Here is a 24,214-nt window from a genome sequence, read left to right as displayed (position 1 = left end):
TTGTGGATTAGTTGATCATGATTTGAAGTTTAGTTACTTGGATTCCTAAACATGCGTCAATTTTGTCCAACTACTTGTGAATATAGTGCTTGACTAGTTGATTTGGTTAGGAATGTGTGATTAGTTCCTGGTATGTCAATGAATTTGAGTATTGATTTGCAACTATGAGTAGTGTTTCATGACTCACTATTATGCACATGTGGAGGACGAAGGCATTTGTTCTTTTAGGTAGCCTTCAGATTTATTTAGATACATTTGTTCCCTTCTTGCTACCCATGTTGTTGCTTGTGCCCTTTTATTGTTTTTAGCCACATTACAAGCCATATTTGCCCCATTGGTTACTAGTCCCAAGCTTGGCTTGGGGGAGCTATTAGTGAGTGAGGTGAGGGAGTTTGTAGTGTGCACTTTATTTGCACAATTTGGGTGGGTTTGAGAAGTTATTTGTTCTTGATCATATTTTTGTTTTAATGAGTTTTATTGTGTATATATTTGAAAAAATAAAAGTGTGATAGGAAAAAAAAGAAAAAAAAAAAGAAGTTCAAGAAAAAAAAAAGTGAGAAAATAAAAAAAAAGAAAGTGAACTTCTAAAAAAAAATGAAAAAAAAAAGAGCAAAAAGAAAAAAAATGTTTCATGTTCAAAATATCTAAGTGAAGGTTTATCAAAAGAAAAGAAAGAAAAAAAGTTGAGTTTCAACGTAAATATTTCAAGTTATGAGTTCAAAGCTTGTTATTCACTCTTGTTCCATATTATCATATTTTTATGAGTAATTTTGTAAGTGTTGGGATTGTTTATATTGATTGGAGTATATTTGGTGGATTTGTGTTGGAGTTAGTTTTGTTGGAGATGTTTATGATCATTATATTTGATCATGGGTTTATTAGGATATGGCTCCCTTTTAGCAAGGCTTTTCTCTCACATATTCCCAAATTTATCTTACCCTTTACCCTAGCCTTACATTACAAGCTTTAAAGACCTTCCGACCTTGTGCATAGAGTTGTGTAAATGTGAAAGTGTTGTTTATCAATGCAAGTTATGACTTGACATATTCCGAGTCGACTAATAGGTTGAGTGTATGTCTTTTTAAACACACGAGTGTTGTGAGTTTGGGAGGGCATTGTTCACATTAAAGGGGTTGGGATGGAGAGCGATCGAGTACATCTTTTACTCGCCACATGAATGAGAGTTGAGTGTGTGAGCACTAGTCTTGAATTCTATATGCTCTTGTGGTTTGCTCTACTTGACAATTGTGGGGGAGGAAAGGTGATTAGATGGATAGGATTGGTTGATTTTGAAGCATGTTCACTTGATTTGCCTTGAATCGTTTGTGCTTGATTTTTATATTGGGGTGAGGCATGTTTTTATCGTTCATTGAGGAGCTCTTTGCTTAGGGACAAGCAAAGGTTTGGCTTGGGGGAGTTTGATGTGTTCATTTTATATATATATTTATCCCCGTCCCTTGGTCGTAATTAGTAGTGTTTTTGGCTCCTACGAGCCACTTTTATTACTAATTTGTGTTTTCTAGTGCTTTGGTAGTCTTGCTTGAGTTTTGTAGGAATTTGCGTACTTGGAGCATTTTCCCGGGTTTTCCGAGGAGCATCTACAAGTATTGGAAGACCGCGACCCAGTTCGATAGCCCAAGACCGATTGGAGGGATCAAATCGGTGATTAAGGGCTCGAGTATGAAGATCCAAGGAGGAAACTCGGATTGGGCCGAGGAAAAGAGGCCCAATCGAGGTTTTGGTGGCCCAAGAGAAGCGGCCCGGACCAGGTTCTCCTCCCAAAGGCGCGCCCGGCCGGGCGGGGCGGAGCAACATCTTGAAGGGTCCCGCGCCCGGAGCACGCGCCCGACCGGGCGCGAGAAGACATCTGAGGCAAAGGAGGCGGGCCCGGTCGGGCGAGCCACTGCCCGACCGGGCGCGAGAAGGCATTTGAGGAAGAAAAAAAGGCGGGCCCGGTCGGGCGGCCCCTTGCCCGACCGGGCGCGTGTAGTTTTAGGTGTTTAGTGTTTTCCGTTCAGTTTTGTTTTAGCGAATAATTCTTGCTTAGTATTAATGTAATTTTATTAGGCAAGATTAGGACTTCTTCATAATTCTCTTACTCTAGTTTTTATTCTCTTCCTTCTCTCTACTCAACTTTCTCTCTCTAGACTTTTATTTTCTTTCTTGTTCCTCAACTCTATTGTAATTCCGCCGTCTTGGTACGATTTCTCTCTTAATTAATCTCAGTATTTTATTCATTCTATTTTCTTTCATGTCTTGTTTAATTATTACGTTTTGCTTAGTTTTAATTATGTCTGAGTAGTCTTCCTTCTAGGGTTTATGGGGATCTAATAAATAATATGAAGGGGGTAATTCTATGATTGTTGATTATTAATGCTTAATTGATTTCCTATTGATTGTTTTAATGCTATGCAATTAGATTTGGCCAGGTTTAATTGTATGAGTTTAGCAACATTGATTCGAGATTCGAGAGATGAGAATTGATGTTTAGGCTTAGTTTCAATAAGCAGATTAATTTATAAATGGTTAGGTCGAGATTCGAGAGATGAGATTTAATACCGGTAAATTAATTCTGTGATTGTAATACGTAGCGAAAGCCCTTTATGATCTGATTAATTAATGCATTGATGATTGATTATTGTGTTTTACCCTGGAATATTGTTTATTAGTGAACCTATGCCCTAGGCTTTATTATTATTGATTTCTTCCTTAATTATTCTCTTTACTCATAATCTTCGTAGTATAATTTATAATCACAACAAATATTGGTTACTTTAATAATTTAGACTATATTAATTAATTAGGAGTAGAAAGACTAGTTTCCCTGTGGATTCGACCCTACTTCCCTATCTGCATAAGCTAGTGGACTTAGGTAATTATTTTTGATTAGGTGATACGACTTTAGCTTGTCAACCACCATCACCACCAACTTTTCTTTCTCCTCCCTCTCAACCACCAACAACAACGCTTTTATTTCTCTTCTCTCTCCTCTCACCACCACCACTCCACCACCACCACTCTGATCCAGTCGCCGTTGAGTTTGCTGCGCCCTTCCTCTTACTCCCCACTTTGTCGCCAACGCTTTCTCCTCCCCTTGTCAAAGCCAGCATCTCCTATCTTCCTGTGTCAAAGTCGGTCGTAGCTCCTCCTTGTGGGTAAGTTTTGGTGGCTGCAAGTTAGGTGGGGTTGGGGTTTTTGGAGGTTATGGTGCGTAGGGGTTTCGGATCTTGGTAGTGAGAGGGTGGTGGTGTTTTGGGATTTTGTTCATGGCGGGGTTTCGGGATTTAGTGGTGGTGCGAGTTGGCTGGGATGGTGTAAGTGGTGCTACTGGTGGGTGATGCGGGTTGGCTGGTGCGGCATTAGTGGTGCTGCTGGTGGGTGGTTTGAGGAGAAGATGGCAATTGGTGGTGGAGTAGTGGTGGCCTTGATTAATTAATTATTTCTTCTTTCTCTCTCAACCCTTAATCACATACCCTTCACTTTGTTAATCAAGCATTATCAAATTTTGTTTTGGGAAACGTGCTACAAGTTTGTTGCACATTTTATGAAACGGAGGTAGTATAAGGAAAAAATGTATCAAGTGACATCTGGTTACATTCATAATGTGTATTTTATTAATATGTAATTTTCAAATTTTGTTCATTACGAAAATAAAGATATTTAGCAATAAAAAATGCACATAAAATGATGGTTTGATTTGAACTTATTTTTTCTAATTTGATATGAACTTAATTTTTCTTAAAAATAAATCAAACTAAACAAGGCCTTAGTTAATGTACCTAGTTATATACCCCCCCGTTTTTAAAATACTTGCTTCATTATCCATTTTTCCGACCATTTTTAAATACTTGCTTCATTTCCTTATTTGGAAAGTTTATAATATTTAATTCATTTCTCTCAATTAGGGGACCTAACATAAATCATACTTTATTAATTTCATATTCTTTCTCCTCCAATTCTCTCAACTACTTTTGTTTTTTATAATCTAGTACTCCCTCTGTCTAATAATACTTGACACAATTTCCATTTTCGTCCATTCCACAATATTTGACATGATACTAAATATGGAATGGAACTACTAATGATATAATATTTTTGTCACATTTTCACTCTCCTCACTACCCCCACCCCACCCCAACTTATTGTTTTATTTCAATAAAAAAAAAATCTTTTATACTTAGTATAATAAATAAATGTTTTAGATGGACCCACTTGTACTTTTCTTAACTTCGTGTCCACCCCAACGTCCCAAGTATAATGGGACAGATGGAGTATAAAAATAATGCTCTCCTCCAGTTTGGTGATGTTCACCATACATACTCTCGTATACTCTATCAATATAATTAAACTTTCTCATAACTGTATCATTAACAACAAACAGAGTATGTTAGTTGGCATACCCCTGTACAACAGCGTATAAGGGCGTTTTTATGGCTTGCTTGTCATGATCGTCTTTTGGGGAATTTAAATAGGTTCAAGCGCAATCTTTGTGCAAGCCCGACCTGTTTTGTATGTGGTGGAGCAGATGAATCTACACTCCATATTTTACGAAATTGCTCTGCTGCAAAAATTGTATAGAGAAGAATTGGAGGTCGTAGCAACTCTCCTGACTTCTTTCAAGGTGATTTGAAGAGTTGGCTAGCTTTGAATTTGGATTATGATGAAAAGGGGTAAGCAGATGAGTGGCCCACGTTTTTTGCTATTACTCTTTGGTGGCTTTGGAGATGCAGGAACAACATCTTTGGGCGAAGTAACGATAACCCAGTTGATGTAGGAGCCTTTCTCAAGGTACGATTTGAAGAAACCTGGCGCAGCATCAATGCAGATGGCGAGAGTGCTAGCAGCAGTGCTAGTAGAGGCAAAATTGAGCAACATGTGGCTTGGACCAGACCTGACCAGGGGTGGTTTGCTCTGAACAAAGACGGTGCAGCAAAGGGTTCCCCTAGCCCTGCAGGTGGGGGTGCAATTATCAGAAACCATGATGGTCAGTTCATATCAGCCTTCTCTGCTAACTATGGCCACTGTAATGCTTATAGAGCTGAAGTAACGGCAAGAGGTCTGGAACTTGCTCGAAATTTACACATAAACAAACTTCAAATCCAACTTGATAATCTAGCGTGTGTTCAAGCTCTTATTTCGAATGCCCATGGAAGTGGTGAGTGTGCTCACTTGATCAACTATTGCCACGAGTTGTTAAATAAGGATGATTGGGAGGTTAAGGTGGCTCTTGTTTTTCGTGAAGGAAATCGTGCTGCTGACTGGCTTGCTAATCATGGTGTGGCTCAACAGGATAGACTTCTTATTCTCGGTAGTGCTCCTTTGGAGCTTCGTAGGATCCTCAATGTGGACACTCAAGGTGTGGCTTTCCCTCGCCTAATGCCTCCTTGAGAGTTTATTTGGTCGTTTATTTATATGTTTTTGCTGTTTTCTTTTCTTCTTGGTTGTACCTCATTTGCATTTAAAAAAAAAAAAGAGTATAATATTTTTTTTGTTCAATTAGTACTTGATTCATGTACATTGTAATTTCTTAAATCACACTTAATATAGTACAAACAAAGTGTTTAAGTTTAGAGTTTAGAAGAAATACATAGAAGATCAATTAGACACTAGAGTACTCAAAGATACAAAACACTTAAATTTGCATGTACAATGAATGTTCAGGTAACTATGCATCAGTAAGTCATCTCTTCGCCCAAGTACTGTAGCATTGCGCAGCTACAACTCAACCATGATCCACTTGACATGGAAACGAGTGAGCCTATATGGCATGACCAAAGTCAAGAATGCGTTACTAGATCGAATTGCTGTTGGTAAGTCTCAAGTTGGAAACAGGGTCAACTTGCAAGTAACTGGAGAAAGAGCTTGTTTAAAGAAATTTTAAACACATGAACAGCTTAGCATGCAGCAAATTAAGTGTAACTTTTTCTCCGATCGTAAAAGCTTCACTTCACATAACACATGAACTCTCTATTACATCCAAAAGCCATTGCCATAGAATGTTCCTGCAAAGGCTGAAAATTAATAAAAATTACTAATAGTCTGATGCATAACAGAGATCAAACAGAACTCTCTTTAGACTCATTTTGTTTATGTGTGTGTTATTTAGTAAGATTAGAAATCTTTAAACTCATTCAGTTAATGTGTCTCTATGTTATTCTGACAGATAGATATCTTTTCAGTTTTATAGGTCTCTTGATTGTTGATAAAATTATGCATACATTTTTGTCAACAATTATTAACTCGTTCAGTTTATGCATGTTGGTGTGTAACATTCAACACCACCTAGGCTAGGGATTCTCTCTTAAAAATTACAAGCAAAGAGTTATCCATTTTTTTATAAGTTCCTTTTTATGAAAGACAAGAGAACATATTTTTCAACTCAATACACCGGCCAGCCCCGGCTTGTTTTTTTCTTTCCTTTCTTGATGATTACAAGGCAACAAATTACCAAGCACTAGTATGGAAGCTACATAATTCTAGAAACTCTGGTTACATACCGAGATAGGCCCAAGAAGGTTTTTCTTCAAGTAATAAAATCTGTGATCATCTAAGCACATCTTCTTTTTGAGAGCTACAAGAAAAAGGAAATGGATGTATTATAATCTTCAGTTGCGGAAACAAATTTAATGAAGCAGCTTACATGTAAGAAATCAAGATCTTCTCAGCTCTTTGCTTCTCAAATTTTTAATGCCAAAACCATTGCTAGTTGGTACAATTAGTTTAACAGATGCATAAATGTCATACTTAAGCAAAACATGTATATTTAAATAAAAATGTAGACCAACTGTATATTTAATTACCTCTAAACATCAGAAGATCTCTTTTTAAGCATGAAATGCAACCAATACCCCCAGCAAATCAGTCAGGAATAGAGAGCACCCCTCGCCTAACTCATGCAAAAACAATAGAGCAATATTCAATATCAACAACATAGAGCTTAAGCGAGAAAGACAAGCAAAGCTAACAGCACAACATTCTGTTTAAAAAGATCCTAAGGGCATTATATAGAAAATACTGCTTAAGAATTGAGATAGTAAGCTATTGACCTATTGTACATTAATCAGACTACAATCCAGAATGTTCACTATATTAGGACTGACTGACCTCATGTCAGCTGTTACAAGCCCCGATCACGAAACTGTAAAAGCTTACAGAGCTGATTGCTTTGTTTAAGACTATACAGAGCAGATATAGGTGTTGTGATTTACATAAGGAAAAAAAATCTGAATGCTATTGAATAGGAAATACTACACTAACCAAGTTATCAATTACATTGAATTATTATAGAAAATCATTTGTGTAATATTTTTATTAAAGGAAAAAAAATCTTCATTAAAAAAGTGTACTTTGTATTTTAATTTAGCTGTTTCCTTTGATGACAAATTTTGTTCAATTATCAAATTAGTTATGGGAAAATTTTAATTTATAAATTAAACTATTCCAGAAAGACAGTATTAAATAAATTAAAAAGATACAATAAGTTATTCTACCTCGACTCCTTAAAGTTGTATGTTGATGATGGTAGACGTCAATATATATGCAGATTCGGGATGTGGCGTATGTTGGGCCAGTCTTCCCCGTGTGGTCTCTGGCATCTATCCTTGAGCTCAGGCCTGGAACCTATAACTGTGAGGGTCGTGAGGGAGGTAAGGTGGCACATTTCCTCTGGCAGCGATTTGAATTCACAGCGATCAAGGATGAGGGATTGAAGTGAGGTCAAGTACTTAATCTCCTTTGGTAGGAGCACCTCTTCGCAATATCTTAAGTCCAAGGAAGTAAGAGAGTGAAGAGATTTCCATGCTATTCCCAGATTCTCCAATCCCCTGCAATACCCAACTACGAGGTTTCGAACTGAAGATCCACATCTTTGAAATCCCTCTCTAATTGTTCCCAAATTTTGTACTTCACTCAACTCGATGAGATCAACGCTTCCCACAAACTCCCTAAATAAGGAATTGAAAACGCAAGAGTTATTTATTCTCAACCTCTTCAATGAGATTGGAATGCCTTGAACACCGCCTCCTCCCATACAAAATGTCAGTGCTTCACTGACATTTAGTAGTATTAGTTCTTTTACGTGTGGACATGGAGGAAAGTATGTCAATCCCTTGCAATATGTAATGTGCAAAACGCGGAGTTGAGAAAATAATGGAACAAAAACAGCGTCCTCCATCCACAATCCCTTTAATTTTTGCATCTCACGTATCTCTAACTTCACAAGAGAGGGGAAGAATATAGCTGATGAAGATGGTGCGTCACACTTTATGTACTCTACATTCTTCAACATCTTAAGTTTAAGATATTTGAGATGACAAAGTTGACTCAGTGATGATGGGAGGTATTGCAATTCATCACATTCTTCCAATTCGATGCTCACAAGCCCTGGCGCCAAACTTGGCAACGTAGTACCACCATAATTCTCCACCCTCATCTTGTGGAATTGGTTACTAAATAACAGGCTCTCCAGCACTGACTCGTGACCTTCTTTGTGACCAGAAGCTAATAAACATGTTAATTTTAAAGACTCTAGTGTAGCACACATACAATCTGATTTTGAAAAATCGAGGTTGCCTGAATTATGATGAACTTTGATAAAACCTCTGAGGCTATTAAAAAGAGTCATCAAGTCTACGAGCTTGCCTTTTTTAATATGCCTTAGTTCATCAAAATCATACTCTAAAAACGACGTTAGTGTGTGAAGATATATTAATTTATCCATCCCTGCTGGCATATGAAGCAAGCTATCACACTCATCTATATCCAACACTCTAAGATTTACTAGTTTGTTTGTGTCATGAGGCAACTCCTTTAGTTGTCTGCATTTAAATAGTTTTAAAGTTTGTAGATTGTGAAGCTTGGTGATCGATTTAGGGAGCATCTTCAATTCATCATTATTTGACAGATCAAGGTACCTCAAATGTAATAATTTATCAAATTTATCTGGTAATGTTTGAGTGATAGAAAAACTCAAGTCAAATGCCCTTAAGTGATTACAATTTGAAATAATAGCATCCACATCGCTATTTGTCAAATCGCAATAACTCAAACTAGTACGCAAACTTTTACCTGGATAATTACTTGAGCGAAACCAGGTAGCCAGACCTTCATTACTATCAATTATTAGATGGCGAACTTTCCCTTCTAAATCATTTGTACAATCTGTAAATTTTGCAGACTCTTTTGCAACTTTTCTAGCAAGTTCATGTATGAGATCATGCATTTTAAATGAATAAACGTCATCAAATCCATTCCCACTAATGTCTTGGAAAAAACATCTATGCAATAGAATATATACATATTTTTCACCGACTTCTTCCATGCTCTCATCCTTAGAACTTGGAACAAGATATCCTTGTGCCATCCAGAGACAAATTAACTCCGTCTTTTTAATGACGTAGTCCTCAGGGAAGATTGAGCAAAAGCTAAAGCAGCTTTTTAACTCAGGAGCAAGATTATAGTAGCTAAACATCAATGTTGGCATTATATCATCATCATCATTACATAATTTAGCCAAATCAATACTTTTGAATGACCGCCAAGCTGCTACATCTTGATCACACAACAAACTTGCTACCACCTTTATTGAGAGCGGCACATTGACACATTTTCTCACTATTTCTTTACCTATCTCAACTAGACCAGTGACTGCTTCGTCTTCCCTTTCTCCAAGCGATATTTTTTTGAACAATTTCCAAGAGTCCTCTTCCGAAAGACCAGGCAACACATGAATTGGATAGTTTCCAATACATCCTGCTACCTTCTTGGAGCGGCTAGTCACCAAGATCCTACTTCCCTTTCCCCCTACGATCAAGAATTTTTTCAACTCAGCCCACTTCATACAGTTCTCAGACCATACGTCATCTAAAACAAGCAAGTACCTTTTCCCTTCTATCTTATTTCGAAATTCCAAATATAGATCCTCAAATTCAAGCCCCTCCCTACTAATCATCTTACCTAGGATATCTTCCATGCTAAAATTCTCAGAAACACAAACCCAGTACATATTTCCTTTAAATGCCTCTTTGATCCTATGATCATTATACACCAGTTGTGCAAGAGCAGTTTTTCCCAGCCCTCCAATCCCCACAATAGTCACATAAGAAACATGTTTCTCCACGTCATCTTTTAACAACAAATCCACAATGATCTCCTTGTCAGCATCTCTCCCAATAATATCATGTTCAAACACATAAGAACATGTTTTCTCTCTACTCTTGATAGGCTTATACAACTCACTAAACCCAAAATCTTTATGGTTTTTAGTCACACTATCCAACTTTTCTCTAAGTTCCTTAATCTCACTTGATATTTTAGCAGTAAATATCAGTTGGTTTTCAGAGGAGAAGAAACGGCGTACCTTCTTTGAAATCTTACCACCAGGCATTCTTTTCAAGCGTTGAGCAATGGTATTGAATTCATCCATCAGATCATCAGCATCATAGACGGCATCTTTGAGGTTTTCGACCCAGTTTTGGCCTTCATTTGTGAGCTCCCGACACTGAGAGTCGACATCCAAGAGGACTTTCTTGATGGTTTTGACAGTTCCGAGCAACTTTTGAAGCTCAGATTCATACTTACAGGAGGAGCATAGGTTTCGCACTTCTGCACACTGTAAAGCTGCAAACAACGTCTGAGCAACAGTGAGTGCAGTAGCAACATCCATTTTACAGCAGAGTTTTGAAGAAGAAAGAGCAGAGAAATTAAAAGATGAAGCTATGAAATATGGTATTCTTTAATTTTTTTAACAGTGAGTGCATTTGCTCTGCGACTGTGTTTAAATAACCAATGAACTTTAGCTTTTTGGACTGCATAGGATGCTTAACGATCTTCTTTTTTAAAAAAAAATGGGAACAACCTTAAAATATGATATTTCTAATTTAAAAAAGACCGAAAGCAGACGCGTATCAAAAAAAGCAATACTCCATGTTTGACTCAAGTGTCCAAATTTGTATCTATAAATTATTTGGTATTATCAATTATTATATCACATAGTAATTATTATAATGATAGTTTCATAGAAGAGTGATATTGCAAATCACAACGGGTATATCAAATTAATTTTTTTTTGGGTGGTAATATTAAAATGTGTGTTATTTATAGGTTGTAAAACACAAAATTTCCTTTATATAATGATATTGTCTTAGCATAAGTGTGATATTGCACCAAATATCGTGCTATAATTCACTTAATTATTTTCCTTCCGTACTTAAAAAGTTAAAAGTATGCACCACATAAGGTTGTTTCAATATTAACATTCGCATAAGCAAAAAGATAGTCAAACTTTTTTTTTTTCCAATCATAGCATCCAAATTTCCTCACATACTTAAGGGTTTGTCCACATTTATTGAAATGAATTGATTGGAGCTAAACTGAACTGAATTGAATAAAGCTGAAATGAATATTTTATCATAGAACGAAATTAGGAGCCAAACTGAACTGAACTGATTGAAGCTGAACTGAACCGAAATTAAGCTGAAGTGAACAGGCTCTTACTCAATTATGGCATTGAAAAATGAAGATAAAGAGTACGCACCATGCCTATTCAATTTAATAATCCCTCCGTTTTTATTTACATATGGACCAAGTAATATATGATACTCCGTGTATCTATAACCTACTACTAAACTGCTAATCAATCCTTAATATGTCAACTCTGGCAATATTCAATCATATCATAATGTAATTCACTAAATTATTATCCCTCCGTTCTAAAAAGTATGCACCACACACAATTTACTCAGTTTTTAATACTTGTATTTGGTTGAGTGAACTGAATGAGAGTTCAGGGACCATATGAAGAGCGATTTACAAAACTAATGTTAAATTAAAACTTATTCGCAGTTTTCGTTGGAATGAAACATAATTACAAAACATCGTAGGAGTGGATACAATTATTCAATTTTAAAAAATAAATTAAAATAAATTCAGAGAAAATAGCATCATTCCCTTAAAAAAATTAAAAATAAAATTGTAGTATAACCCAACAAATTGAAATGATTTCCATAGTTTAATTCATCTTCTCATTTATATAACTAAAATAATTTTCTCTCTAGCAAATACTTGTATAAGTTAATTATTTTCAGCATACATTTTTATAATTTACCAATAAAATAAAATAAAATAAAAAATTAGGGTACAATACCTTAATTCAAACGAAATTGCAGGTCAAGGAAGGCATGTATGGTAGTTGGTACGGTGGCCGGAAGTTTGGCTGCGACAAATTGGCGGCAAGCAGTGCTGCGCCGGCGTTGAAGTGACCGATTTAGAGTCGGCGTTCGATTTAGTTTTTTCCATTTTCTTCGATTTACAAAGAACATTAACAATTGTAAATAGTGCGACTAATTTTTGAATTCTTTGTTTTTAGCAAGATCCCAAAACTAAGGTTGTAAATGAGCCGGTATTTGTGAACTACTCGAGAACAAGCGCGGTCCAAGCTTGGTCAAAACTCATATGTTAAGCTAATAAACAAGTTTGAATAAAAATTTTAAGCTCGTCAAATAAATGAACAAAGCTTGAACAACATCATGTTCGACTCGGTAATGTTTTCGAACAACATCACGTGACTTAGTTTTTTCCTTCGGCGTTCGGCAAACAATTGTAATTAGTGCGACTAACTTTTGAATTTTTTTTTTAGCAAGGTTCCAAAACACGTCTTTGAGTCATTAGTTTACATTTTGAATGATTTACTCATTTGGAGCGAAGGAAGTACTAATGTAATTTTGTTATGCATTTGCAAATGCATAACAAATACTAGTATAAAAATATTAAAATGTACATGGAAGAGAGAGAAAGAGGAGATAAATAGGTAAGTGAGACCATTTTTATTTGTACCACTGAAAACTTATATAATATCATTGTCTATTTAGTGATATTATTTCTACCTATAGTTAGTACACTTAATGCATATATAGTACCACTTCAAACATATATTGTACCACTGAATGTTCAATGGTACTCTTTGATCATCCAATGGTAGCATTAACCACCCAATGGTACTAGTTAAATTTAAAATATGCATTTATGTGTAGTTACACCCTTGCCCCTTGTCTGCATTTCTCTATGCATAACGAATCTCCATTAGGACAAGCTCTTTAGAGCGATAGTCAAATTAAAGATATCCCTTATTATTAGTTAATGTACCTAATCATATATTGTATTTGGTCATAGTTTGATGATATTCAATACTCTTGTATACTCGTCAATATAATTAAGCTTTCTCGTAACTCTATCATTAACAACCGGAGTATAAATTTTTTTGTTCAGTTAGTACTCGATTCATTTACACTGTGTACTTTCTTTAATAACGCTTTTTTTTTTTTTTTTTTTTTGACAATAGAAGAAATACATAGTACAAACAAAGCGTTTTAATTTAGAGTTTAGAAGAAATACATAGAAGATCAATTAGACACTAGATTACTCAAGAATACATAAACACTTAAATTTGCATGTAACCACTGAATGTTCAGGTAACTATGCATCAGCAAGTAATCTTTTAGCCAAGTACAGTAGCATCGCACAGCAACAACTCAACCATGATCCGCCACTTGACATGCAAACGAGTGAGCCTATACAGCATGACCAAAGTCAAGAATGCGTTGCTAGATCGAATTGCTGTTGGTAAAGTCTCAAGTTTGCAACACAATCAACTTGAACAGCTTAGCATGTATTGTAGCAAATTAAGTTCCATTTTTTCTCCCATCGTAAAGGCCTCACTTCACATTACACATGAAATCTCTATTGCATCAAAAAGCCATTGCCATAGAATGTTCCTGCAAAGACTGAAAAAAAAAAAACAAAAAAACTAGTACTTATAGTCTGATGCATAACAGAGAACAAAAAGAACTTTTTTAAGACGCGTTTAATTTATGTGTGTTTTTGTTATCTAGTAAGATAAGAAATCTTTAAACTCATTCAGTCTATGCGTCTTTATGTTATTCTGACAGAGAGGAATCTTTCCAGATTTATAGGTCTTTTGATTGTTGATAAAATTATGTATACAATTTTATCAACTTTATAAACTCGTTCAGTTTATGTGTTTTGTGACCTTTGTGTGTAACATTCAACACCACCTAGGCTAGGGATTCTCTCTGAAAAATTACAAGCAAAGAGTTATCATTTTTTTTATATAAAAGACTGAAAAGAGGACAGATTTTCAACTCAATAAACCAGCCAGCCCCCGATTACAAGGCAACAAATTACCAAGCACTAGTATGGAAGCACTCCATAGTTCTAGTAACTCTGGTTACATACCAAGATAAGCCCAGGTTTTTCTTCAAGTAATAAAATCTGCAATCATCTAAGTACATCTCCTTTGTGAGAGCTGCAAGAAAAAGGAAATGCATGTATTAAAATCTTCAGTTGCTGTGATAAATTTAATGCAGAAGCTTACATGCATGTAAGAAAAGGCAAGAGTTTTTCATCTCTTCGCTGCTCAAATTTTAATGCCAAAACCATTGCTAATTGGAAACAATTAGTTTGAAAAATGCACCAAATTAGAGCACATGGAAATGTTATACTTATTCAAAACATGTGGCTCGTGTTATTTTTTTAGTTCTGTTAGTTTAATTCTGAGGCAAAAACTAATCTTATACTCATTCAAATTTAGCGGATGATGAACTGTATATTAAAATACCTCTAAACATCGGAAGATCTCTTTTTGAGCATGAAATGCAGCCATTACTACCAGACAGTCAGTCGGATATGGAGAGCACCCCTCACCTAACTCATGGAAAAAAATAGTAGTGCAATATTCAATATCAATAACATATAATTTATCCAAGAAAGACTAACAACTTAACATTCTGTTTATGTATACATTTAGTTTTACTTGTAAAAATCATAAGGGCATTAAAGAGAAAACACTGCTTAAGAATTGAGATAGTAAGCTATTGAACTATTGTACATTAATCAGACTACAATCTAGAATGTTTACTATATTAGGACTGACTGACTTTACCTCATGTCAGCTGTTACAAGCCCCAATCACGAAACAGTAAAAGCTTACAGAGTTGATTCCTTTGTTGAAAACTATACAGAGAAATTTAGGTGTTATGATTGACAACAATTTGACTAGATGTTATGATGTCCATAAAGAAGCTCAGTTTCAGATTCAGGAGTAATACATTGCATGACCCTGTCATGGCTGTCAACAATGAGCATCACACTAAATTATTTAAGAATGGAAAAAAAAAAAAAAAATATGAATGCTATTGAATCGGAATCACTACACTAACCAAGTTACCAATATGAAAAAAAAAAAAAAAAAAAAAAAAAAAAAAAAAACAACGATAACCAAACATCACACTGAGAAAATCATTTGTGAAATACTGTCATTAAAGAAATACAAAACAGTTCTTTAAAAAAGTGTACTTTGGATAGTCACTTAGCTGTTTCCAAAGGTGACTAATTTTGTTCAATTATGGAATGAGTAATGGGAAAATTTTCATTTTAATTATAATTATACAAACTAAATAAACAATAAAAAAAGGTCATTCTTTTATAAATGAAATTACATCAATAACCTAGTTACGAAGTATTAAAGATGGTTATTCCGGAAAGACAGTATCAAATAAATTAACAAAATAAAATACGTCAAGTTACCTGACTCCTTTAAGTAATATATTGATGATGGTAGACGTCAAGGTATATCCAGATTCAGGATGTGGCTTATTTTAGGCCAGTCTTTCCCATCTGGTTTCTGGCATCTTTCCCTGAGCTCAGGGGTGGGATATCTCATTTTAAGGGAAGAGAGGGAGGTGAGGTGGCGCATTTCCTCTGGAAGCGATTCGAATACACAGCTACGAAAATAGAGGGATTGAAGTGAGGTCAAGTACTGAATTTCCTTTGGTAGACTTACCTCTTTGCAATCATAAATATTCAAGGAAGTAAGAGAGTTAAGAGATTTCCATGCTATTCCCAGATTCTCCAATCCCCTGCAATTCCAGATCATGAGGTCTCGAACAGATGAGCCGCAACTTTGAAATCCCTCTCTAATTGTTCCCAAATTGTCTATATGACTCAATTCGATGTGATCAACACTTCCCACAAACTCCCTAAACAAGGAATTGAAAACGCATGAGTTGTTTGTTTTCAACATCTTCAAAGAGATTGGAATAGGAATGTTTTGAACACCGCGTCTTCCCATACAAAATGTCAGTGCTTCACTGACATTGTTAAGTTTTAGTTCTTTTAAGTGTAGAAATGGAGGAAAGTATGTCAATTCCTTGCAATCGGAAATGACCAAAACGCGGAGTTGAGAAAAAGACGGAATGAAAACAGCTTCCTCCATCCACAATCCCTGTAATTTTTGCATCTCATGTAGCTCTAACTCTTCAAGAGAGGGGAAGAATATAGCTGATGAAAATGGTGCATCACTCTCTATGTACTCTACATTCTTCAAACACTCGAGTCTAAGATATTTGAGATGACGAAGTTGACTCAATGATGATGGGAGGTAAAGCAACTTATCACATCGTTTCAAATCGATGCTCACAAGCCCTGGCGCCCAACTTGGCAATTTGGTACCATCGTAATAGCTCACCCTTATCTTGTGAAATTGGTGATTAAATAACAGGCTCTCCAGCAATGACACTTGACCTCCTCTACAATAACACTTATATTTTAAAGAGACTAGTTCGAGCCGCATATAGTGTAACAGACCAAATCTGGATGCAAAATCTTCAACGTTGACAGAACCTCTGAGGGTATTAAAAAGAGCTATCAAGTCTGTGATCTTGCCCTTTTTATGTTGCTTGAGTTCATCATCCTTATACAATATAAATCTCGTTAGTGTGTGAAGATGTCTTAATTTATCCATCCCGGCTGGCATATGAGTCAAGCTAACACATCCATTTATATCCAACACTCTAAGATTTACTAGTTCGCTCGTGTCCTTAGGCAACTGCTTCAATCTCCAACAATCAACCAATTTTAAAGTTTGTAGATTGTGAAGCTTAGTGATCGATTTTGGGAGAATCTCCAAATTAACATTAAACGAGATATCAAGGTACCTCAAGTGTAATAAGATACCAAATTTATCTGGTAGTGTTTGAGTGATAGAACTACTGAAGCCAAATACCCTTAAGTGATTACAGTTAGAAATAATAGCATCCACTTCACTATTTGTCAAATCATAATAACTCAAACTGGTACGCAAACTTTTACCTGGATAATTACTTGAGCCAAACCAGGTAGACAAACCTTTACTACTATCAATAGATAGATGGCGAACTTTCCCTTCTAAATCATCTCTACAATCTGTGAATTCTGCAGACTCTTTTGTTACCTTTCTAGCAAGGTCATGTATGAGATCATGCATTTTAAATGAATTAACTTCATTTTCCACACTACTAAAGTCTTGGAAAAAACATCTATGCAATAGAATTGATACATACTTTTCACCGACATCTTCCATGCTCTCATTTTTAGTACTAGGAACAAGATATCCTTGTGCCATCCATAGCTGAATTAACTCATGTTTCATAATGACATAGTCCTGAGGGAAGAGTGAGCAAAAGCTAAAGCAATTTTTTAACTCGGGATCAAGATGATAATAGCTAAACATCAATGTCGGCATTATGTCATCATCATCATCACGTAATTTAGCCAAATTGATATTTTTGAATGACCACCAAGTTGCTACATCTTGATTATACAACAAACTTGCTATCACCCTTATGGAGAGTGGCACATTGGCACATTTTTCCACTATTTCATTGCCTATCTCGACTAGACTAGTGACTGCTTTGTCTTCCCTTTCTCCAAGTGATATTTTCTTAAACAATTTCCAAGAGTCCTCTTTTGCAAGACCTTGTAACGCATGAATCGGATAATTTCCAATACATCCTGCTACCTTTTTGGAGCGGCTAGTTACCAAGATCCTACTTCCCCTTCCCCCTAAGATCAAGAAGTTCTTCAACTCAGCCCACTTTCTACTGTTCTCAGACCATACGTCATCTAAAACAAGCAAGTACCTTTTCTCTTCTATCATATTTCGAATTTCCAAATACAGATCCTCGAATTCATGCCCCTCCCTACTAATCATCTTACCTAGGATATCTTTCATGCTAAAATTCTCAGAAACACAAATCCAGTACATATTTCCTTGAAATGCCTCTTTGATCCTACAATCATTATACACGAGTTGTGCAAGAGAAGTTTTTCCCAGACCCCCAATCCCCACAATAGTCACAAATGAAATTTTTCTCTCCAAGTCATCTTTTAACAACAAATCCACAATGATCTCCTTATCAGTATCTCTCCCAATAATATCTTGTTCAAACACATAAGAACATGTTTTCTCTCTATTCTTGACAGGCTTATACAACTTACTAAACCCAAAATCATTATGGTTTTTAGCCGCACTATCCAACTTTACTCTAAGTCTCTTAATCTCACTTGATATCTTAGCAGTAAATATCAGTTGGTTATCAGAGGAGAAGAAACGGCGTACCTTCTTGGAAATCTTGCCACCAGGCATTCTTTTCAGGCGTTGAGCAATGGTATTGAATTCATCCATCAGATCATCAGCATCATAGACGGCGTCCTTGAGGTTCTCGACCCAGTTCTGGCCTTCATTTGTGAGCTCCTGGCGATTAGAGTCGGCATCCAGGAGGAATTTCTTGATGGTTTTGACAGTTTCGAGCAATTTCTGAAGCTCAGATTCATACTTACAGGTGGAGCATAGGTTTCGCACTTCTGCACACTGTAATGTCGCAAACAACGTCTGAGCAACAGCAAGTGCATTAGCAATGTCCATTTTACAGTAGAGTTTTGAAGAAGAAAGAGCAGAGAAATTAAAAGATGAAGCTAAGAATAATCGTGTGCTTTAATTTGTTTTTGGCAGTTGGCAAATGTATGTGAGCTCTACAACTGTGATTATATAACCAATGAACCTTAGCTGTTGGCACTACAAAGGATGCTTAACAATCTTCTCTAAAATAAATGGAAAGAACCTTAAAATATGATTAGTTCTATTATAAAAAATACTGACAGCAGAAGTGTATATAAAGAATCAATACTACATGTTTGACTATACAGCAATTGGTAATTTTCAATTGTATCACACTGTAAAATAATATTCCAACGCAACGGGTAGATCAACAAATTCTAGAAAACCTCACATGCATTTGGATGGGTATCAACAAACATGGGCCAGTCTTTGTAAAAAACAAAAAAAAAAAAATTAAGGTGGGTAAAATGACTGAAATATGGACGGGATTAACACTAGCTGGCTCGATTTTTTTTTTTTTTTTCTGTTTAATTTTTAGTCTTAATATAACTTGGTTGTTTTTATTTACAGGTAGTGGCTAAGGTTGATTCAATATAAAAAAATTGGCATAAGCAAAAATATTGTCAAGCTTTTCCCAATCTTAGCATCCAAATATACTTACATACATCATTTACTTAGTAATCTATATTCAATTTAATAATCCCTCCGCTTTTATTTACATATGGATCAAGTAATATTATTAAAATGTTAGGTATAGACTCATTACATGGTACCCGTATCAAAAGAAAATCAATCGCCCATGTTCAACATAAGTATCCAAATCAATCAATAACATAATAATAAAACAGACACTAGGAATGATACATGTCATTTCTTGGTGCTGTTTTTTCCCTCCAAAATCCCGTTCCCCTTTTTTTCTTATTTTTTTCCCTTTTTTTTTTAGCTAATGTCATTAATTACCTATTATACTACCTCCGTTTTGTATTAGTTGCAACTTTGGAATATTTTATATCTCACAAATAATACCCAAAATTGCAACTAATAAGAAACGGAGGTAGTAAGTTATACACAAAATATTCACCATATCATATCATATAATTGTGATTATTTTGATTTATATACTTTCCATTTCTGTAATTAATATTTTCCAATCTAGCTATGTAATTTTAGACTATTATCTAATGTAATTATAAACAAATATAGAGTTTCCAAATGTTTAACATACAAAGATTAAAAATATATACATATAAAAGTTAAAAAAAAAAAAAAAAAAAAAATTATGTTAAATATATAAGAATAATAATAATTAAAGATTTTGGTGAATACGTGGGTAAAATATATACTTCGTATAAGATTGTAGCTTCTGAAGCAGAAGGTATGATAAGAAAATTTTTATTTTTTTTTCTACTAGAGATAGAAATGAAGGAATTTACTTCTCTTATGTAATTATGTGGAGTTTCCTCAAAAAAAAAATGTAATTATGTGGAGCAATATTCATTTATTTTTCAATTAATAAATTGAAATTATAAAAAATACTAATAACTTGCAGTACTATTTAAATTACATTCCTTAGTTTTGTATCTATCATTAGTAAATAAGCACTTTATTACTTTTTCCTTTTTTTTTTTTTAAGGCAAGCCCTTTAATAATTTGAGCATTATGCTAGTTTTTATCTGTAAAGATGTGCAATTTACTCACTTATTAATACTTGTACTTGTATTTGGTTGAGTGAACTGAATGAGAGTTCAGGGACCATACAATTATTCAATTTTAAAAAACAAATTAAAATAAATTCGGAGTAAATAGCAGCTTTCCGTTAAAAAAATTAAAAATAAAATTGTAGTATAACCCAACAAATTGAAATGATTTCCATAGTTTAATTCATCTTCTCATTTATATAATTAAAATAATCTTCTTAATTTAAGCAAATACTTGTATAAGTTAATTATTTTCAGCATACATCAATTTAGAAAAAAAAAAAAAGAAATTAGGGTATAATACCTTAATTCAAACGAAATTGCAGGTCAAGGAAATGCGTATGGTAGTTGGTACGGTGGCCGGAAGTTTGGCTGCGACAAATTGGCGGCAAGCTGTGCTGCGCCGTCGTTGAAGTGACCGATTTAGAGTCGGCGTTCGACTTAGTTTTTTCCATTTTCTTCGATTTACGGTTTTTTTTTTTTTTTTTTTACAAGAGCAAATGAACATTTTCTTCGATTTACAAAGAACATCTACACTAATCTATTAAAAGGCTTTTTTAACAAAGTCTATGTGCCACGTAGTCCCCTTTATTACGCCACATCATTTACTCAACTTCTTATTACGCCATGTCATCCACTCAACGTCTACTCAACGAGGAAGTAAAAAGGGAGTGTTGTGAGACAAAACAAAATGTCTCACAACTATTAAAAAATTAAAAAGGTACAATGAAGAGAGAGAAATGTGGAGAGAGATAAGAAGAGCGAAAAAGGTAGTGTGGGCTCCACTTCACGTGCAAAACGGATAAAAATTTGATAGGACCACTACCACTGAGTCTATATTTTGTTCAACTGAAACTCTAGTTGAATCTTTTTTAGTACCACTAAGACTATATTTTATACCACTGGGAGTGTATTTTGTACCACTGAAGTTCCAGTGGTATGATTTAAGAGCTCAATGAGACATCTCTAAAATGACGTCTGAAATGCCTATATTGCCCTTGTGAGACATAATTTATTTGTATCACAACCCTCCGTTTGGAACACCTCCCTACTCAACTTCTTATTACGCCATGTCATCCACTCAACGCCACGTGGCTCTACCTTCCATATTTTTTTTATTGCATGTCATGCAATTATATTAAAAAAAAAAATGTTCTCCACATGATTTGAACATGCAATCTCTAATTCTAAAGTTGAACATCTTACCACCAAACCATAGAATATTTCATGTGACCTTTTTAGACAAATATATATATATATATATATATATATATATATATAGGGGAAGGCTCTTGTAAAAAATTTTCATATGTGAGAACACTCTTTATGTTATAAATTTTTACTCGTATGTTCTAAAATTTAAATCTGATGTTCTAAACTTTTCCTTAGGTGTTCTAAATTAAATCAAATGTTCTAATTTAGTACTCACATGTTCTAAACCATAAATTAGTTAAGTTTGATGTCATAAATTTTAAATAACTTGTTCCAAAATTTTAACTTATATGTTCTAAATTTTAAAACGTGTGTTTTAAGATTTTTAATTATATGTTCCAGATTTTAAAGCGTATGTTCTATTTTTTTTTACACGTATGTTCTAAATTCTTTACTCACACTTTCTATATTCTATATCAGTTTGTTCTAAATTTTTATTCACATGTTCATAATTTTAAATCAGATGTTCTAAATTTTACTCATATGTTTAAAATTTCATAAAGCAAATTTTTTAAATTTTTAATCACTTGTTCTAATTCTAAAATCAGATGTTCAAAACATATTAATCACACAAATGTTCTAATTTATTACTCATATGTTCAGAATTTTAATTTGAGTCACATGTTCTAAATTTTAACTCGCATGTTCTAAATTTTTACTCACATGTTCTAAAATTTTACTCATATGTTCTAAATTTTAAATCAGTTCTCATATAAGTATGAATTCTTACATATATATATATATATATATATATATATATATATATATATATATATATATATATATATATATATATATATATATATATATATATATATATATATATATATATATATATATATATATATATATATATATATATATAACATATTATTTACAAGAAAAAATTTAATGAATCGGGGCATCGCCCGGACTCAAATACTATCAACAATTGTAAATAGTGCGACTAATTTTTTAATTCTTTGTTTTTAGCAAGATCCAAAACACATGTCTTTAAGTCATTTAGTTTTAAGGAAAATTTGCCAATTACTTATCGCGTATTAATGTCATTTTATTGTGTCCCATTTTATGTCCCATTTAATTTGATTGATCCACATGCATCATTTTAGATATCAATATTCTTTATTTAATCATAGCAAATTAAATAAAATAAAATTTTCATAATTTATATTCTAGCCCTTATCTAATTTTTTTTCTCTTTTATACAATTTCGTTTAATTCAATCTCATTTTTTTTTCTTTATACTACCTTTATAACTGTATGAAAAACCCTAATTTTTTGAGTTACCTCAATTTATTCTTTCTCCAATTACATCCATAAGCCTTAAGTTTTGTAAGTTACCTCAATTCACTTTAATGGATACTCCACGAGAAGTATTGACGAGCAATTTCAACAATAAACCATACGAGGTATGAATTTTATTGGGGTTGAGTTTAATTCTTATTGAATCACAGAACCTATCTATGAAATACTATACTATATGAGTATATGTGCTATCATTCAAAAAAAAAAAAATAAAAAAATTATGTGCATATGTTTTGTTTCTGGTCATTAGGGAAGGTATTAGTGTATATATTGATAATTACTTTTATTATAATCTATAAAATTGTCAAAATGATCCTACATAGTTGCTTAAGTTTTGGATACATGTATTTTTATTGATTTTGTTTTTTTTTTTTTTTTGAAAGCGTATTTTTATTGATTTTTATATATGATTTTTTGGTGGTACAGAATTATTATCTTGATAAAGAAAATGGGTCATTACAAACTAGTCGCAAACTCTTTTGACGAGCATGAGCAATTGAATGATAATGACGATGTGGTCAATAACTCTAAAAATAACTTTGAAGAAGATGAGTACAGTTATGGAGGTAGTATAAAGAAAAAAAAATAAACGTAATTGTATAAAGGAGGTAAAAAATTAGATAAACACAATAATATAAATTATGTAAAATTTATTTTATTTAATTTGATATTGAAAATTAAATAAAGAATACTGATATTTAAAATGATGTGGACCAATCAAATTGAATGGGACATGGAATGAAACACAATAGTTGGATAGAGGATTTGGACCCTTTTGAAACTTACTACCGCGAATTATATTTCTTGTGATTTACTATCGTAAAAAAATTAAAATTTTTTATTTTACTACCTGTAGACACCTAAAAATGTCTCCCCAAAACCAAACCCGATGATGAACAACTTTTCACCGCCATTATTGGTCGGGCTGAGTATGTAATTTTTAGAATGCTTAAATCCATGTTCATTCCCAATACATTTCATAAACCAACCCAATTCCTCACCCATTTCACCAAACCGTAACTTATTTTCCTCTTTTCGTGCCTTTAAACCTAAAATAATTCATTTCGTGTCCTTTAAAATTATTCATTTCGTGTCCTTTTTATAAAAACATTTAGACCAGTTTATTGTGGTCCATAATCTGGGTCCAATGATTAAATACTTGGATGGGTCTTTAAAAGAGCTTTCCAACAATATATTATAAGCCCAAATCTGAGTTATAACGAATAAGTTATGGCCAAACTACTAAACTGAATCTAAATCGAACCTAAGC

At 34.0% G+C, this 24,214-nt stretch overlaps 2 protein-coding genes across 7 annotated transcripts; both read right to left on the bottom strand.

The window, feature by feature from the left end:
• Positions 1 to 5,613: 5,613 nt before the first annotated feature.
• On the bottom strand, positions 5,614 to 12,432 carry LOC145617863 (putative disease resistance protein RGA1). Of its 2 annotated transcripts, none has more exons than XM_081672616.1 (5): positions 12,143 to 12,432; positions 7,491 to 10,630; positions 6,801 to 6,886; positions 6,498 to 6,571; positions 5,614 to 6,011 (listed from the first exon to the last, which is right to left on the bottom strand). In XM_081672616.1, the coding sequence occupies exon 2, from the start codon at positions 10,421 to 10,423 to the stop codon at positions 7,529 to 7,531; it is 2,895 nt and encodes a 964-aa protein (XP_081528742.1). In that variant the 5' UTR covers positions 10,424 to 10,630; positions 12,143 to 12,432; the 3' UTR covers positions 5,614 to 6,011; positions 6,498 to 6,571; positions 6,801 to 6,886; positions 7,491 to 7,528. The 2 variants fall into 2 exon arrangements, with proteins under 2 accessions (XP_081528742.1, XP_081528743.1); XM_081672617.1 differs by having other exon boundaries at positions 7,491 to 10,617.
• Positions 12,433 to 13,251: 819 nt separating this feature from the next.
• LOC145617448 (disease resistance protein RGA2-like) lies at positions 13,252 to 21,076 on the bottom strand. Of its 5 annotated transcripts, none has more exons than XR_014107731.1 (6): positions 20,732 to 21,076; positions 15,601 to 18,724; positions 14,957 to 15,027; positions 14,633 to 14,718; positions 14,251 to 14,320; positions 13,252 to 13,778 (listed from the first exon to the last, which is right to left on the bottom strand). XR_014107731.1 is itself a non-coding variant. In XM_081672154.1 (2 exons), the coding sequence occupies exon 2, from the start codon at positions 18,515 to 18,517 to the stop codon at positions 15,638 to 15,640; it is 2,880 nt and encodes a 959-aa protein (XP_081528280.1). In that variant the 5' UTR covers positions 18,518 to 18,724; positions 20,732 to 21,076; the 3' UTR covers positions 15,288 to 15,637. The 5 variants fall into 5 exon arrangements, 1 of the variants encoding a protein (XP_081528280.1); XR_014107732.1 differs by having other exon boundaries at positions 15,601 to 18,703; XR_014107733.1 differs by having other exon boundaries at positions 13,255 to 13,778; positions 18,452 to 18,724.
• Between the last annotated feature and the right edge of the window lie 3,138 nt (positions 21,077 to 24,214).

The sequence above is a fragment of the Chenopodium album genome, chromosome 26 (genome assembly GCF_948465745.1).
Source record: "Chenopodium album chromosome 26, dcCheAlbu1.1, whole genome shotgun sequence".
Taxonomy (NCBI): Eukaryota; Viridiplantae; Streptophyta; class Magnoliopsida; order Caryophyllales; family Amaranthaceae; genus Chenopodium; species Chenopodium album.
The sequence above is the reverse complement of the archived record's forward strand: the minus strand, read 5'-3'. Positions and strand labels throughout refer to the sequence as shown.

What these genes read in the sequence shown, in the direction of transcription:
- LOC145617863 (XM_081672616.1), bottom strand. Translation starts at nt 10,423, where the DNA reads ATGGATGAATTCAATACCATTGCTCAACGCTTGAAAAGAATGCCTGGT.
- LOC145617448 (XM_081672154.1), bottom strand. Translation starts at nt 18,517, where the DNA reads ATGGATGAATTCAATACCATTGCTCAACGCCTGAAAAGAATGCCTGGT.